At 43.1% G+C, this 19217-nt stretch overlaps 1 protein-coding gene across 2 annotated transcripts in view; it reads left to right on the top strand.

Annotated features, from left to right (window-relative positions):
• LRP8 (LDL receptor related protein 8) overlaps nt 1-19217 on the top strand; it is a 370766-nt gene that overhangs the window by 174811 nt on the left and 176738 nt on the right. For both annotated transcript variants that reach the window (XM_073593521.1, XM_073593520.1), the window contains one exon: nt 13600-13728. In XM_073593521.1, the coding sequence (XP_073449622.1) occupies nt 13600-13728 (129 nt within the window). The remainder of the gene's footprint in view (nt 1-13599; nt 13729-19217) is intronic.

Genomic DNA, 19217 nt, shown 5'->3' with positions numbered 1-19217 from the left:
AATAAATTTGCAAAAATTTCAAACATATTTCTTTCACGTTTTCATTATGGGGTATTGTTTGTAGAATTTTGACAAAAATAATAAATTGGATCCATTTTGGAATAAAGCTGTAACATAACAAAATGTGCAAAAAGTGAAGTGCTGTGAATACTTTCAGGATGCAATGTGTATAGATGCAGTTCTTTTTCCCAGTCCTGTATGCTAGCATAACACTTCCCTATTAAGATCCCTATTAGGATCTTCCTGTGATTCAGTCGTTCTTCAGTGTTACCTCACTTTGACTTCCCTGTGCAGTGAACTTTTTTTTTTTACAATGAATCCTATTCCAGCTAATCACTGTGGAGACAGGAGTCACGTAAATGTCTAGTTTAGCAATTTCATAAAATGTTTGATTCTGTGCTGCTGCGGAGCCGCAGGTCACAGCAGCAGATTCGGAGCGGATAATTCCCTCGTCGTTTCACGCATCAGCCGTTCTTTGAGTTTCCCGTCCATCACACAATCTGTAGACTGTGCCCGTCTGATCTAAAAGATCGCATTTTTATTTGCCTAATAACAATAACTGAGTTTTCATTATCAGCTAGAGGAGAGGTCGGGATGTTTGTGAGCCTGTAATTAATCTGACATCTGGCTCAGGGACTCCGTTCTGAACATAGAAGCACCTCTCTGCAAATCTCTAAAGTGGGGGGAGGTGCAGGCATCATACGCAGAATTCCTCCTGTGAAGATTGTGTGATGACGGTAAAATGTCAGCTTGCCCCTGAGAGTGTAGGTAACATTTTATAATTTAAAAACATTTTTCCCTTAGAGAGTTGCACTGTACAGTAAGAGAAATAAAGGTTGTGAAAATGCATGGCGGCTGCCAGCCTTGTCCGCTGTCACATTTGTCTTTCATAACTCATGGCCTTGAAGGAGAACTCAGCCAAGAACTATTTTTATCTAAACTAGAAGTAAAGCATAGCACCAGTGTCATGGTTGAAAAAATACAACCCTATCTGTATGTATTGTAAGAGAGGATATGTATATCTTTATCATACAGTACAGGACACGGGCTGGATATTCATGGACCCTGGGTTATAGGTTGCTATCTTTAGGTGACTGAACACTGGCAAAGCTTTTGGAAATACCCCATTGGGCACCCACCTATAGCCCTATCCTGCTCCACGAGACCTCAGTTGTTTTGCTAGTGTCTTTAGGTGATGGACCTCTTGTTCCTTATGGAGAAGTTTCTGTGCTTAACTATTAACAATCCGATTAACTTCAAATTCTTCAATCATTTCTCCAGTCAACTCTTCACTGTCTTCTACTATAACAATAAAAGCAGTGCTTTTGAAATTGATAACCTCAATAATACCTTAGGAACTATACCCAGCGGATGACCTGTAATTTTGCATTGGGCGCTGGATCCTGCTTACCTTGAGTTCAGCATTGGCCGCAGGGCGCTATGCAGGTCATGGACCGTGGTCCATTCCTATGGTTCCCAGAACCTGAAGAACTCTCCACAGGTATGTCTATGTGATGGGCAAAGCCTGGACCCATACAGGGACCAGCAACATAGTAAGGTAAGACAGGTTCAGTCTGTTATGGGTCTTATAGCAAATATGAAACTTGATATCTCCACTACTTGCCCTGCAGAATCCACCCTTTGCTTGACTCCTGAACAGTATTTGTTTTTTTTTATTTTTAATTATTAGGAAACCGTGAATTCTGTTTGATTTTATGGACTATGGAATGTTTAAACTTGGCAGAAAAAAAAATTCCATCATTCAGAGCTTTGTCTCAGGTGGATGACTAGTTACATTACACCACCGGTTGCACTTTTACCACTATTTCCACCCAAGGATACTCGGGGATTTCCTCCTGCCTTTTTTGCCACAAGGATTTTGCTACAGGATGGTCAACACTTGGATTGCTGTCCATCTTTCTCCAGTCATGCTTGCCCTATTTTGGCCCTACCCTACTCTGCGAGTACCCCACAGGGGAATTTCATCACGGATAGCAAAGGTGGTAACCAGGCGCAGGGGAAAAACGGCAAAAACTCTGCCAAACATTCACTTTGCTGATCGGTTGCAGAGAACTCAAAACGCTCAGATCACTGTATGCGGTTTTCTCAATCTCAGGCACCCAACCAGCAGTTTAACTGACCAAAGCAGATTTTTCTACGTCAGAATTTCTCGGACAATGAATGGCTTTAATAGAGCCATTCCTGTCCAGAGACCAAAAAGCACCAGGCCTCTTCTCTTCCTGAGTTGGAAGTGGAAGTACCTCCTTCAAAAGGGGTTGGCCAATGGGAACTTTAAAGACTTCCCGGAGGCAGTGTTAGAGGAAGCTGTGTAAGTTTTCTTTACATGCAAACTTCTTTCTCTAAGGTTCCATGGTGGGACCTTAAGATCCAAAAGACATCCCTCAGTGAGATTTTCCATGAGAGTCCTGGGCCTCGTGGTTGGTTGCCCCATTTGAAGCTGTCCTCTTTTCTCAGTTCCACTCAAGGCCTCTCTAAAACATTTTGTTGGCCTGAAACTTTCCATATCTCACCAAACAATTTTATTTGTACAAACAATAGGACTATTATGATTCCTTAATCGGTCCAATAATTATATCCATACATTGTTTAAATAGACCATTTATCAAACACCTTTCTTAAAAAATCCTTGCTCAATAATGTATTATCACCACTTTCAGGTGTATTATATAGTGCCAGGCCAACAAATCCAAATCATTCTCTATAGTGACAATGCATTGTGAGTGGTCCGACAACCCAAAATATTGTTAAGAGTGATGGTACCTACCTTTTTAATTAATGGATATTGCCATGCAGCAGAACAGGGCACTCCATCTCTCAGCTTCCCATTGCTTCTCTCCAGTCAAGTGAGGAACTTCCTAACTTGGAATTGGGAGACTCGTTTCTCCCAAACGTCTCATTGTTCTACACTGGCCCAAAAGAACCTGGTACACAGACCTACTCGAACTTCTAGGAGACGACCCCTGGCCTCTTCCACAAAGGCCAGATCTGCTGTCTCAAGGCCCATTGATCCAGTCTTCTTTATAGTCACTGGCATTAATGGCTTGGCTGTTGAAATCCAGGTCTTGGAGGAAAGAGTTATATCTGACTCTTGTCATTCCCACATTACTCAAAGCCACGTGATAATGGGCATTTCAGCCCCAGAGACTTCTTGGTAACTCGTAGTCTGGCTTTCCTGCAGTCGGACTTGAGCAAAACTTGGATTTAAGTACTCTTAAAGGACAGGTTTCAGCCTTGTCTTTTCCATTTCAGAAACCTTTAGCTTCACTTTCTCTTAATTCAAGTTGTCTCACGGATCAGACCCCTATCACAGCGCCTCATGCTTCCTTGGGATCTCAATTTTGGTTTTGTCTGCCTTGCATAAACCACTCTTTAAACCTATTTAGGAAATCCACTTGGGTAATCTCTCTTCTGCAAAGTGGCCTTCTTGGCTGTTGTGAGACGTGTTCGAGTTAGTGTCCTCTTGTAAGAATACCTTCCCAATTCACAAGGATAAATTGGTCTTACATCAAAGACCCTCCTTGCTACCCAAGGTGGAATCAGCCTTCCACCTTAATGAAGACATTGGCCTTCTTTCCTTGTGCCCTGCTCCTTAGCATCCCTCCTTAGCCCTGCTTTCCATTGTTTGGATGTAGTCAAATCTATCAGAGTCCATATGAAAGTCAAAGCCTCTGGGAAATTTTTTTTTTTTTTTTGTCTGCCCAACAAGATCTTGAATGGGACAACCTGTTTTCAAGTCCACTGATGCTATCTAAATGATAAAGTACCTCCTAGTATTTTATATGTGCTCACTCCACCAGATCGGTGGTTGTTTCCCGGGCATTCCGACATCAAGCCTCTATTGTTCAGCTTTGTAAGGCCTCCACCTGGCCTTCAGTTCATGCTTTCTCCAAGTTTTATCAGGTTGATGTCCAGGCCTCAGTTGATGCAGTTTTCAGTGGCAAGGCTCTTTTAGGGTGCTCTGATTTAGGTCTTTGACCCTTGTCTGTTTTGTTGGGTGTGTTGTCATGTTTCTGCTTGCCTTCATGTTGTCCACCCAGCTGATTCATTGCTCTGACTAGTTTTGTTTCAGGGAGGGAATGGGACGTCCCCATACAGCTGCCAGTAAACAGCGTTGTATACTTTATGTAGCTGTATCTATATAGCACTGACCGCAGGCATATTTGTTAATGAAGAAAAAGAACAACTAAAGTTAAATGAAAGCTGGAGTTGGGCTATAATGCTAGCCATTGGGCCACCTTGGGAGGGAATGGATTCACCCACTTAATTCCAATCATCCTGCAGGCCATAAATAAGGTTAAGATTTAGAAGAACAAAATTGGCATAATATAACCATACATAGCTTTTCAACTAATATGTCAAATATACAGATCTGAGGAGTGTATGGTGTAGAGGTTTGCAGCACCTGTGATTTGATTTTTTTTTTTTTATGAATAATAGTAGTAATAAAAAAAACTGATAAGGTTTCAACAAAAACCTGTGTTAATGTGTTTGACAGACTGCATCATATTTGTCATTTTTGATTTTGCCCCAACGTTCCACTTTGACCATGTGAAACAGCTTGTTTCTCCCATAGAGGCTGCCAGATTCCACAGGGACACACAGAAAAAGAAGGTGGAGACTGAAGGCTGCTCTTTCACAAAAAAGGTGACGGAGCCCTTTGTTGTGCGAATTTGCGAGCCAAATGGCGGTTTCCTTTTTTGGGGACCTGTTCATAGAAGGAAACTAATGGAGGCTTTATATATAGGGAGTTCTACAAATATAGAACTAATTAAGTGCCAGATCTCACAGAGAAAGAGGCTGCTTAATTCAGGACTCTGATAGGAGCCGATGCAATTAGCGACATGCATATTCATTAAAACCCCAGCTGGGGCTATGAGACGTGCGCTCTGGCGGCTTGTGAGAGCAAGCATTGGCATCGGCCAAATTCTCTGCAGAAATCCTTATTTATGATCCTAAGCCAAGCCCTTTAACTAGCCTCATATACCCCTGCAGTCTTTTACCTTCCTACTTAAATATAATAATCTTTTTACTGATTGCCGGCTGTCAATGGCTTTCCTTTCTGTGGCTTATTAATAAGATTTCAGCTGAACTCTTGACAAGAACAGGAACTTTTTAAGTGTTCCTAGTTCAATGTAAAGCCCCCTGCTAAGTCTCTGTTCGTGGAGATTTAAAATAGAAAGTGAAATTGTGTGTTACCCTAAGTAGGAGACAAAAACAGAATGGATTGTGGGTAAAATTGATAGCCGAAATAGGGAGCTAATGGAGAAATAATGGAAATACAAGTTTCCATAACCTGTTATTATATTGTGTTTACTGAGAAGAACATCGAATAATTTTTTTCAATGCATCTACACTATATGCTGATACCACGAACTGTAGAATGGGAGTTCCAAATTTTTAGTGCTTTATCAGTAAAGAACACAGTTTAAGATCGAACCGATTCTTGTCCAGCTTCACTGTGTGACCTAACAGGTTCTTAATATTATCGTCACCATTGAAGGATTTATATATTGCGATCATATCATCTCTTAAGCGCCTCTTCTCCATAGAGAATAAGTTTTAATTTTTGCAATCATTCCTCATAACTAAGATCCTTCAGCCTCCTTATTAGTTTTATTTATTTATTTAAAGGGGTTGTAAAGGTAAAAGTTTTTTCACCTTAATGCATTCTATGCATTAAGGTGAAAAAACTTCGGACAATACCGCCGCCCCCCCCCGTTTTACTTACCTGACCCCTCGAAAGTCCTGCGCTTGCTCCCGACATCCTCTTCGCCACTCAGCCTGGCCGCTGATTGGCTACAGTGGATGGATTGAAAGCAACACAGCCATTGGCTCGTGCTGCTGTCAATCACATCCAAAGACGCAGCGCGCCAGGGGGTGGGGCGGAGTGATACAGCCAGCGGCTATAGCCGCTGGCTGTATCATGGGAGCGCGCCCGCAAGAACTAACCACCATGCGAGGGAGCTCGCATTAAGGTGGTGAGTCCGTGCGGGGAGGAGCCGAAACAGCCGCCGAGGGACCCCAGAAGACCAGGTTCGGGGCCACTCTGTGCAAAACGAGCTGCACAGTGAAGGTAAGTATAACATGATTTTTTTTTTTTAAAGAATTTACCTTTTCAACCCCTTTTAAGGTACTTCTATAGCGCCATCAATTTATGCAGCGCTTTACATATGCATTGTACATTTTACATCGGTCCCTACTCTCAAGGAGCTTACAATCTAAGGTCCCTAACTCGCATTCATATACTAGTTTTTTTTTCTCTCTCTCTCCAGTTCAATGACATCCTTCATGAGGATGGGTGACCAAAACTGAACTGCATACTCAAGAGTTTTGTAGTAATGGTAGAATTATTATTTCATCCCTTGAATACATTCACTATTTAAAGCAGAACTCTAGGAATTTTGTTTCCTATGTAGCGGGGCTGTGCCCACACTGCATGGGTTAACTTCACAGCGCTCCTCCACGTCCATAGGTGGACTGTTTCTGCTGTCCTCACATTCAGAGCTGGTCTGTGGACGTGATGACGTCAGAAACTGTCCATGCACAAAACCATGCAGGAGCGTCAGGGACCAGTCTTGAACTCGGAGGATCAGCAGACTGATTTAGGTAAGTATATCTCCGCTCTCCTCACCCCTAGACAAAAACGAGCCATTAACCTATGCAGTGCGGACACAGCCCCACTGCATGGAAAGTTTTTTTTTTTTTTTTTTTTTTTTCCTGGAATTCTTTAAGGCATGCTAATACTAGTTCGGTAGCCCTGCTTGCTGCAAGCAAACCCAAGAACAAAATTATACATTTTCTAGTACTAAAAAAAAAAAAAATACCTGCTGATCCTGGCAGGAATCCAGTATACTTGTAATTTTCTGTGCAATAAACTGACATCTCAATCGACCTGAGCTCATCAGTCTGCTGCTTCTCCTTTCATTGCCCAATCACAGGCTGGGAAAGGGATAGGACCTTTAGGTGTTATTGAACTGCACCCAAAAAAAAAAATGGTCTCCTGCCCTACCCTGTGTGGCAGAGCTGGCAAATCTAATACAAAAATACAGTTTTTTGACAGATAAAACAGCCCTTCTAAACATATTTCATCTGTGTATTTAGTTATTTGCTTAGATTTTAATTTTAAAGCAGAACTGCAGCCAAACAGCTGATGCACATTTAAAAATATATACATTCACCGGCCTCTTTATTAGGTACACCTTGCTAGTACCAGGTTGGACGCCCTTTCGCCTTCAGAACGGCCTTAATTCTTTGTGGCATAGATTCAGCAAGGTGTTGGAAATATTCCTCAGAGATTTTTGACCATAGTGACATGATGACATCACGCAGTTGGTGCAGATTTGTCAGTTGCACATCCATGATGAGAATCTCCCACATCCCAAAGGTGCTCTAATGTATTGAGATCTGGTGACTGTGGAGGCCATTGGAGTACAGTGATCTCATTGTCATGTTCAGGAAACCAGTGGTGAGATGATTTGAGTTTTGTGACATGGTGCATTATCCTGCTGGAAGGAGCCATCAGAAGATCTGTACACTGTAGTCATAAATGGATGGACATGGTCAGCAACAATACTCAGGTAGGCCGTGGTGTTTAACCGCTTGCCGACCAGCCTCCGTCATTTTACGGCTCCTGGTCGGCATGATGCCGCGAACCGTCGTAGCTGTACGTCGGCTTGCGTGATCCAGATAGGCGTGCACACGCGCCCGCTGCACAGCAGGGGTGCCGATGCTGGTGGCCAACAGTCGCGATGACCGCTGGCCATGAGCGATCGCAAGCACGAGGGACAGAACACGGAAGTGTGTGTGTAAACGCACAAATCCCTGTTCTGTTCTGAGAGGAGTGACAGATCGTGTGTTCCTACTAGCTAGGAACGACGATCCGTCACTTCCTCTAGTCAGTCCCCTCCCCCTTCAGTTAGAATCACCTCCCAGGGAACACAGTTAACCCCCTGATCGCCCCCTAGTGTTAACCCCTTCACTGCCAGTGACATTTTTTACAGTAATCCAATGCATTTTTATAGCATTGATCGCTGTATAAATGCCAATGGTCCCAAAAATGTGTCAAAATTGTCCGATGTGCCCACCATAATGTCGCACTCACGATAAAAATCGTAGATCGCCGCCATTGGTAGTAAAAAAAAATAATAATAAAAATACTATAAATCCCCTATTTTGTAGATGCTATAAAATTTAGCGCAAACCAATCAATATACGCTTATTGCGTTTTTTTTTTTTTTTACCAAAAATATGTAGAAGAATACATATCGGCCTAAACTGAGAAAACATTTTTGCTTTTTTTTTTTTTTTTTTTTTTTTTTGGGCATATTTATTATAGCAAAAAGTACAAAATATTGTGTTTTTTTTCAAAACTGTCGCGATCAAATACCACCAAAAGAAAGCTCTATTTGTGGGGAAAAAAAGGACGTCAATTTTGTTTGGATACATCGTCGCACGACCGCGCAATTGTCAGTTAAAGTGACGCAGCGCTGAATCACAAAAAATGGCCTGGTCATTCAGCAGCCAAATCTTCTGGGGCTGAAGTGGTTAAACGATGCTCAATTGGTACTAAGAGGCCCAAAGTGTGCCAAGAATGTATCCCCCCCCCCACACCATTACACCACCAGCCTGAACTGTTGATACAAAGCAGGATGGATCCATACTTTCATGTTTACGCCAAATTCTGACCCGACCATCTGAATGTCACAGCTGAAATCGAGACTCATCAGACCAAACAATGTTTTTCCAATCTTCTATTGTCTAATTTTGGTGAGCCTGTGCAAATTGTAGCCTAATTTTCCTGTTATTAGCTGACAGGAGTGACACCTGGTGTGGTCTTCTGCTGCTGTAGCCCATCTGCTTCAAGGTTTGATGTGTTGTGCGTTCAGAGATGGTATTCTACATACCTTGGGTGTAACGAGTGGTAGCTTGAGTTACCTTTCTATCATCTCGAACCAGTCTGCCCATTCTCCTCTGACATCAACAAGGCATTTTCCTCCACACAACTGCCGCTCACTGGATATTTTCTCTCTTTTGGACCATTCTCTGTACCTTGGTGATGGTTGTGCGTGAAAATCCCATTAGATCAGCAGTTTTTGAAATGGCCCAACAACCATGCCACATTCAAAGTCACATAAATCCTCTTTCTTCCCCATTCTGATGCTTGTCGTCGTCACCGTGTCTAGATGGGTATATGCATTGCGTTGCTGCCATGTGATTGGCTGATTAGCAATTTGTGTTACCAAGCAATTGAACAGGTGTACCTAATAAAGTGGCCGTTGAGTGATTTTGTGATTCTCTTCAGCCATTCTAAAAAAAAAAAGAAAAAAAATTGAAATCTTTTTTTTTTTTTTTTCCCCTCTGCCCCAGTTTCACCAAGATGAAAACTCTGTATATTTATGCAGCTTCTTGTGTCCTCCACCTGCTCATTGGACAGTGAACAAGCCTCCTAACCGCGCCCCTGCATTGTGTTCCCTTTTTTTGGGGCTGCTAGCAGTTCATTCTCCAACCCACATGTAAGATCGAGGAGCTGTGTACAATGTCATAATGCCTGATTGACAGCCAGGGCAGAATCTACCGTTTTTATGGCATTGAACAATGTGAAATCAATTGTTTTATAATTTGACACTTGTATTCAGGTTGGATCTATAAGCAAATCAAACTACGTGCATGTATTTTTAATTTCTTTTAGTTCTTGAAACAACGGCAAGCGATTGGGGGGGTTATAAAATATTCCATTGTTTGCTATGAGGTTGTAGCATTTGTTGTAAAATCAAACCCTTCGTTTCAATTAAGATTTGTGCTGCTAAAACAGATCACAATTTTATCTTGGCCCTTTTTGCCTGGGTTGAATAATGTTGATATATAACCTGATTATTACTAAAAAGATAAGCGGGAAGATTTGGACAAAGCATTGTTTAAATGCAGAACGGGTCATAGCGATCGCGGAACAATCGTAGCCGCAGTTCGCATGATGCTCTGATCATTGCAAATACTAAAAAACAAAGTGCTTGTTTGATTTGTTCGTACGGCGGTGTCACCCCTGGTATAAAATGTGTTGCTGCCAGTCTTGCTGGTTGCCAGCAGTATAATGAGTTACGGCTGGTTGGCTTGTGTTCTGTGAGTACATATTTATAATGAGAAAATTTGATATGGTGTGCACGCAGCCAGTTAGATTAGTTGATTGGCCGTCTTTTTTTTCCTTTCTCTCGTGCCTTACCCTCTAACATTGCTGCCTGCAGATGTTGACTCCAATAGAATAATACTTTAAATGGTAACTCCATTTTCGTGGGGGAAAAAAATGGCAAATAAAGAAAAAAATAATATAGCACATATAATTGCGACACTAATCATATTGTAATTGAATGTCATTAAAAATTACCTTTCCCTTTTCAATCTGCAGTCACTGTAATTTTCTGAGAATGCATTACAATATGGCTACCTGGCAGTGGTGGCCCCGTGCACTGTGGGCGCAGGGGCGCCGCCCCCCCCCCATCCATGCGCCTGGCCCCTTCCAGGACGCCGGGCGCATAGATTCCTATGGCGGGGGCGGGAGGGGGTGGTACTTTTTGAAGCACCTGATTAGAGCCAGAGGCTCTAATAGGCTTCAAAATAGGGTGGGCTTGGGGCGCAGAGTGCGCCCCGAGCCCCTGCCAAAGCCACGAGCCCTGCGAGTGGGGGGGGCATTGGGCACAGTGAGGCTGCATTTGATGGGCACAGTGAGGCTGCAATTGATGGGCACAGTGAGGCTGCAATTGATGGGCACAGTGAGGCTGCAATTGATGGGCACAGTGAGGCTGCAATTGATGGGCACAGTGAGGCTGCATTTGATGGGCACAGTGAGGCTGCAATTGATGGGCACAGTGAGGCTGCAATTGATGGGCACAGTGAGGCTGCAATTGATGGGCACAGTGAGGCTGCAATTGATGGGCACAGTGTGGCTGCAATTGATGGGCACAGTGTGGCTGCAATTGATGGGCACAGTGAGGCTGCAATTGATGGGCACAGTGAGGCTGCAATTGATGGGCACAGTGAGGCTGCAATTGATGGGCACAGTGAGGCTGCAATTGATGGGCACAGTGAGGCTGCAATTGATGGGCACAGTGAGGCTGCAATTGATGAGGGGGTGTTCAGTATTTTGTTTGCGCCCCCCAAAAAATTTTGAGCACCAGCCGCCACTGCGACCTGGAGTTGTTCTGTACACAGAGTGTGTACTGACCACTCCCCAGAAACATCATTTCCTGCTTGTGCGATTGGCTCACCAAGTCTGCACTAAGATACAAGTCAGATTTCAGGCATCCCCCGCAACAAAAATGTAATTTTTGGTGAGACACTCCCAATAGGAACACGTCTAAAGGGATGCAGGCCCAGCAGATTTCCTCATTAGTGCACTGCAGCTGCCACAGCTGACGGCTAATTATGAAACCACTCCCACTAGACCCACTCAGCACAGAGGCACAGACACACATGGATTTCTTCAGAATAACAAAAGGTAGGAATCTGCAACTAAGTTTGTTAAAATCCTTGCAATGTATATAGATCACCCAGAGGGTAATTATTTTTTTTTCTCAAAATAAGTGGAGTTACGCTTTAAGTTTCCCGAATGAAATCCTCTATACCGCTTCTTCACCCTAGGTTCAGAAAAAAGTCAAAAATACTACTCAAGGCTGAGAATCTAGCAAAAGTAGCTAGCTCATTGGGCTACATCCACACGTCTGAATAACAGGTGCCGGGGTGGCTTCTGGCAAGAATCAGTAGATTCTTGGTGGTGATAGTAAATGCTGCCTGTGCACAATGGGGGGGGATTTACTAAAGCTGGTGCACACAAAATCGGATGCTAGGTTTTACTGTTCAACCTTACACTTTAGTTTTATATTGATTATTCTCATTCACTAGTGCCTGATATTTTACTGTACTACAAAGAACAGGTACCTAACACTAAAGCTGCAGTCACACCTGGGCATCTGGAATCGCTGTGATTTCAAAACACAGAGGTTCGAATGACAAATCGCGCAATGCGCATTTCAGATGCCATTCATTTAAATAACACCAAAAATTGCGGTGCGGTTCTGCCATATCGGTTCTGCCATTTATCGTGCGATAAATCTTGCTGCAATCTAGGTAAGCCAAATCGCATGAAGCTTGTCGCCCAAAAAAAGTTCAGGAGCTTTTTTTGGGCAACATGCTTCACGCGATAAAGTTTGCTGCGATTGCAGCACGATAGAACCGCGTTTTTAGCTTCCATTCAAATGAATGACATTTGAAATGTGCCTTGTGTGATTTGTCGTTCACACTTGGGTGTTTTGAATCTGCCCGCAATTCAGAACACCCAGGTGTGAATGTAGCCTGAACGTCAGGCTTAGGATCCTCTGCTTGTTTGCCTCTCCTGCCCATTGGAGCTGACCCTTTTTTATATAAAAAAAAAAGATGCTTACAAGTTTTTCTAGGTGTCTTTTGTCTAGTCACATAAAGTTGCGGGTCAGCTATCCTCTGTCTTCACTTTTCCTTTAGTATTGCAGAGAGTCCAATTATCCTTCCCAGTTTTTTCCTTGCGCTACAAACCTCCTCTCTATATTGTAGAGATGGGAAGAGGAAATCTTGAGATTTTTGGGTGGAAAAAGCTATGTGTTATCAGCCCACAGCAGCAAATTAGGAGCTTATTGCATATCTGGCACATCAATGGGTATTTTACATGTACTTCCAGAATCCATGTAATATACCGTATCTCAAGTTTAAGTGCATGTTTGAATGAGATTGGATACTTTTATCCAATATGAACAGTTCCTAATAAATTAAGCATATTTTTAAGCTGGCCATACACAGACTGAATGAAGAAAACAGATTCCTCCATCCATGCTATACTGGGGGAATGGATGAATCATCTGCAGCATTTTAGCCTGACAGCTGGCATCAACGACTGTGAGAATACCTGAACAGCGACTGCATCTTATTGGATGCAGCTACTATTCGGCCAAAAAAGTCCCATCTAACTCCTTCAGTTTTTAAATCGAAGGATGTCAGTAGGAGACGACGGGGCCACCCACAGAGCAAATTGTGGCCAGTTCTTCTGGAAACCAGCATAGTGTATAGACATGTACTTGTATGAAAAAAGTATCCCGTTCTCTTTGTATTGCCTCCTTTTATGTGAAATCCCTGGTGTTCCTGCTAGTCTCCTTGCTTTCCTATTAAAAACTAACCACACTAAGCAGGAGAGCACAACGTGGTTAGTTTTATAGCTGTGCTGGGAACTCAGTATGTTCTCCTTCAATGATCAGACTTGTCCGCACAGCCATTCACTGGGAGGCTCATTGCTCTGCTGCTCCCCTCCCAGCTCTTATGCAGTTGAGAACAGAATGAACGCATTTACTTATAAAAAAGGGAAAAAGGTATTTATAATGTGTTTTTTTTTGTATCCATAAAAAAAAAAAAAAATGTTTTGCATTTCATTTGTTTTTTAAACTGAATGGGTTGTTTTACAAGATGATCGTTTACAATCCAATTAACGGCACAGAGTGCAGAACAAACGATCGCTGATCTTCTTTATGTGAAAACTAATTACTATTTGTAATTCTGTCTTTTCAGTGAAGCAGGTGTGTGCTTTGGAGAAGTTCAGCTGTGGAGAATCCAGCAGTAAATGTATCCCGAAAACCTGGAAATGTGATGGTGAGAAGGACTGTGAAAATGGCATGGATGAGAAGGACTGTCCTTCTGGTAGGTCCCAAGTCTAATGTTGTAATCCACTTTAATTGAAGGATAGGGCAGCTTGTTACTTTATAGTTGTCTGCAAAATGAGTCTACTTTTTAAGCCAAGCTGTTAAAAATGAAAAAAAAAAAAATTGCTGCACATTTATTTCTGCAAATATATATGCACATTTATTTTTATTTTTTTCAGAAAAGGTGAACTTAGTCTTTAAAATCCCAGAACTTCTGGGTAACGTGATACACCCTCTACTCCAAAGGGGCAACACTGGTACCTTAATGATCAATCACCAGGCCTGAGAATACTAGCTGTTTATTAGGTCCCCTTTCACACGGGCGCTCCGCTGATCCCCGCTGAGCAGGCAGATGACAGGTCAGTCTCCACTCACTGTGCAGAGGGAGTCCTGCTCTCCCCTATGGGAAAATCTGATGGAAACGGACTACCTCTCTGTTTCCATCCGATCCGCCAGCCAGATAGAAAATAGGACCACCATCCGTCTAGATTTTGCGTACAGGATTGGATCTCATAGCAGCAGATGTCAGCAGAAATGTCACCGCTGACATCCGCCGATCCATAGGGGAGACTGGAGGGTCCAATCGGGTCCACCTGAAAAACTGAAAGGCGGACCTGATCGGACAGCCTTTGTGAAAGGGCCCTAAGAGTGCAGTCGGTGGTGAGGCTTGACACATTTGCTTTAAAGGGTTAACTTCACTACCAAAGCTTAGAGTCCTTAAAAAAAAAAAAAAAAAAGTTTGCCAAAGTTAATGAAAAGAGAAAAAGAGAAGCCAAACCTAATAAATGCCTTATTGAGCTCTGTGTATGCAAAAGAAAAAGTCCATAATGGGGGTAGTATTACCACAGCCTCAAATGAATTGCAATGGTTCAAAATGTACACGGCCCAGAAACAGACAAGATAAAGGATAATACATCACCTGGACCAGATGAGCTTACACCCACATGTCCTCAAGAAGTCGAGCTTGGTTATTTGGAAGCCATTGTGTATAATTGTTTGACCTTTTAATGACTGGCATGGAACCAGTAGATTGGTGCAAAGCCAGTGTGGTGCCTACATTTAAAAAGGCATCAAAATCTTTAGCAATTAACTACAGACCTGTAAGTTTAACTTCTATAGTTGGAAAGCTAGCTGAGAAAGGACAGTATAGAAAGTTAGCATACATTCACAAAAGACTGCAGTTTTCAAACAAATCTATTTTCTTTTTAAGAGAAGAAAAAAGGCAAAACTTCAACAAAAGAGTGCCGATTGATCTAGGATACTTGGATTTTGCAATAGTGTTGGTCCAATTCAGTCTGTAGATGGGTAGGTAGAATACTGGCTTGAAGACTGGATTCAGAGAGTGGTGATACTCTGAATGGTTTAAGGTTGTTAGTGGTGAATCTCAAGGTTTGATGTAGGACTCTTACTTTTTAACCCATTTATAAATTACATAGAGTTTGGGATTAAAAGTACAATGAGCTATATAGTGGAATAATGTCCTTACAAGATGTCTCCAAATTACTAGCAGACCTGAATGCACTGTTTGATTGGAGAACTATGTAGCAAATAAGGTCTGATGTTGATCAATGTAAACGTATGCACGTTTACATTGCTAATATGCTAAAAATCTGTGTGAATCATACATTCTAGGGGGGGAGTAAAACTGGGGGAGTCGCTAACCAAGAAGGATCTGGGTGTTCTGGTAGATCATAGACTTAATAGCATGAGTGACAAGCTGCTATTTCTAAAGCCAGCAAATTACTTTCTTGTGTAAATAGATTTCTAGACTCCAGAGAGAGAGAGAGTCATAATCCTATCCCTGTACAAGCATTCATAAGACCTTGGGTCCTTTCACATGGGCAGACTGATTGGGGCCGCCTGTCAGTTTTTTTAGGTGGACCCGATCGGACCCTCCAGTCTCAACCAGTGGTGGTAAACCCCCCCCCCCGGGTCGCTCGGGTCTGGTGCACTTACACCATCTATGGTGGGCAGCGATCCCCCCCCCCCCCCCCGGCTTCCCTGGCAGCTTCCTTTGCTCGACAGTGGCGATGGCTTTCCCTTCCCCTGCTCTCCACGGGCATCGCGGCGGCTTCCGTTTCCCCCCTCCTCCTCGGAAGCCAATTGGGACTCTTCTCATTTCGGCCAATCAGAAAACGGGTCTAAGACCTGCTTCTGATTGGCCGGTGTCTTGCCGAGGCGGATAAGGACCCCCCTGTACTGCGCATGCGTTACGCTTGCACAGTACGAACGACTACGGAGCCGCCGAAAGGCTCTGAAGTTCAACAGCTGATCGTCAGGTTTGTCCAGGTTCAAACCCCACCATCCAAGTGAACATAGAGTTCGAATAAAATTATGCCGAGCGAAGCGAGGCCATGCCCGAAGCGTGGCGAGCGGCCCTGTTACAGGTGCCGTGTACAGCTGACTCTCAGCTGTTCAGCTTCGGCTATTTTCGGCGGCTCGTACTGCGCAAGCGCAGTACAGAGGAGTCCTTATCCACCGGGGGGGGAACTTTCTCGGCAGAACACCGGATTGCGGATTAGTGTTTTTAATAGCGAATATTCATTCACTGTTGTAACACCTGGGTAGGCTCGTAGCGCAGTGCTCTGTGCCACGAGCCCACCCTATTTAGAAGCCTATTAAAGCCTCTGGCTCTAATCAGCTGCTTCAAAAAAACACCCTTGCCACTGTAATTCGTGCCCCCGCGTCCTGAAAGGGGCCGAGTGCTTGAATAGGGGGTGGCGGCCATGGATAGAGAATGAGGGTGGTGGCTGTGGGTAGAGGGTGCGGCGCTCGGGCATCCCTAATGTGTTCATTGACATCCGATCCTGTCCACAAAAAACAGAAAATGTTCCCCATCTGTCTACCGGATAAGATGGCAGTCCAATGTAAACGAACAGGCGTCCATTTACGTCTGGCCCTCCCATATAAGAGAGGGATGTGTGTGCTCTGCATAAGCAGAGCGGAAACAGACCAACTGACCACTGGGCAGACAGACTCCCAACGGAGTCCCCCGCGTGTGTAAGGGGCCTTATCCAAAAATTTGGTACTCAGCAGTTCAGTGTTCTGCACCAGTTCACACAAATGGAAGAGGGAGGACAGAGAAGAGCCAGCTTAACTGAAAAGAGGACCTCAGCTATGAGGACAGATTAACCAAACTGCATTTGTTCTACCTTAAGATGAGGCAATTCATTGTGAATGTGATCACTATATAAAAATATATATAAATTGTCCATGTAGTGAACTTAATGCAAAGGACAACAGGGCACTCTTTGCATCCAGGAGGAAAGGCATACAAAAAGGATTCTTTATAGTAAGAACTGTATATATTTGCAATACACACCCTCAGAAACTAGTTTTTTAACCAGCTCTGTTAATTAAAAAAAAAAAAAAAAAAAAAAGCTGGATGGTTTTCTATATGCACAGAATATAACTGGCTATTTGAGTAGTAATATCATAGATTGTTGATCCAGGGAATGTTCAATTGCTTTAGGTTAGCCATTCTCCACCAGGATTCTGTGGGTTGCTCCAGAGGCTGCTAGGGGTCTGTTGCTGTGGCTGATCTCCCTCTATAAAGATTTTATTTGTCCTATTGACTACCGATGTATAAGGCATCTTTCCCATTGTCCTGGAATTTAATTCAGTAAGGGTTCCCCAAGACCTGAAAATTATTTTAGGTGTTCCTTTGGAGTAAGAAGGCAGACAAAAGAGATCAGGAAGGATATTTTTCTCTAGTTGCATCAAGCTGGACCATGCTTTAAAAGGGTGGTATTTTCTCTACCTCTAGATCCACTATGGGTATATTTTTTTTTTATATGAAGGTTATGTATTTCTTTATATATTTTTTTTTACCATTGAATGATTGTGATGGACTTGTCTTTTTTTTTTTTCCAACCAATGTAACTATACTTGACGTGTACTCAAGTTTGGAGACTCTCCAGCCACACACGATCAGGTGGCTTTATATCAATGTGCAGGGAAGCGCAGGCCCTATATAGTGCACAGAGTAAGGAAAGGGATGGTCGGCACTCAGGATGACATCCAAAATGGTATTTCTTTATTAAATACATGTACAAAGATGTAAAACAGCCTGCGCGTTTCGGACGTTGGTCCTTAGTCATGGCTTTTATGTAGGAAGATTGCAGTGCCTATACACCTGTTTTCCACTATATAGTGCAGGTAGATATGCTTTGGGGGCACACAAGTTCTCTTTGAAGTAAACGTACTTTGCCCAAACAGAGAAAAATACGTTTGTGTTAATGCTTCGGGAAGCACATAATGGGGTGGGCAACTACATGGCAAATGAGGTTCAATGTAGAAAAATGTAAAATAATGCATTTGGGTGACAAAAATATGAATGCAATCTATACACTGGGGGGAGAACCTCTGGGGGAATCTAGGATGGAAAAGGACCTGGGGGTCCTAGTAGATGATAGGCTCAGCAATGGCATGCAATGCCAAGGTTCTGCTAACAAAGCAAACAGAATATTGGCATGTATTAAAAAGGGGATCGACTCCAGAGATAAAACAATAATTCTCCCACTCTACAAGACTCTGGTCCGGCCGCACCTAGAGTATGCTGTCCAGTTCTGGGCACCAGTCCTCAGGAAGGATGTGCTGGAAATGGAGCGAGTACAAAGAAGGGCAACAAAGCTAATAAAGGGTCTGGAGATTATTAGTTATGAGGAAAGGTTGCGAGCACTGAACTTATTCTCTCTGGAGAAGAGACGCTTGAGAGGGGATATGATTTCAATATACAAATACCGGACTGGTGACCCCACAATAGGGATAAAACTTTTTTGCGGAAGGGAGTTTAACAAGACTTGTGGCCACTCATTAAAATTAGAAGAAAAGAGGTTTAACCTTAAACTATGTAGAGGGTTCTTTACTGTAAGAGCAGCAAGGATGTGGAATTCCATTCCTCAGGCGGTGGACTCAGCGGGGAGCATCGATAGTTTCAAGAAACTATTAGATAATCACCTGAACGACCGCAACATACAGGGATATGCAATGTAATACTGACATATAATCACACACATAGGTTGGACTTGATGGACTTGTGTCTTTTATTTTTACCTCAACTACTATGTAACTATATAATCATTAATTTCCTGTGCTCCCCTGCCTCTATTCATCTGCTAAGACCAAAGAAAATGCCTCATACCTCCTATATATGAGTATATGACTTGCTCCGTGTAACTGTGTTGGACCAATCCCCAGGCTCCAGTGTTCTTACATGGGGAAAGTCCATAGCCCTGAAACCAGAACCTAAGTGACTTACACAGGGTGGTCTCTCTTGCTCCCAGTATCTGAGCAGAGCGATGGAGGAGTGACGTTAAGGGGGGTATGAGCTGTGGGGAGAGAGAGAAATAAAGTGGATTTGTCCTGAATGGCCATGGCACAGGTTCACTTTAAACTCCACTCTTTAATATGACTTCCCACGTATCGCCACTCTCCGCACACAAACATTTTTTTATAAAGTTTACTTCAGAAAACCTCAGTCTGGCA

Source organism: Aquarana catesbeiana, linkage group LG07 (assembly GCF_042186555.1).
Source record: "Aquarana catesbeiana isolate 2022-GZ linkage group LG07, ASM4218655v1, whole genome shotgun sequence".
Lineage (NCBI taxonomy): Eukaryota > Metazoa > Chordata > Amphibia > Anura > Ranidae > Aquarana > Aquarana catesbeiana.
This window is presented reverse-complemented; position numbering and strand designations above follow the sequence as displayed.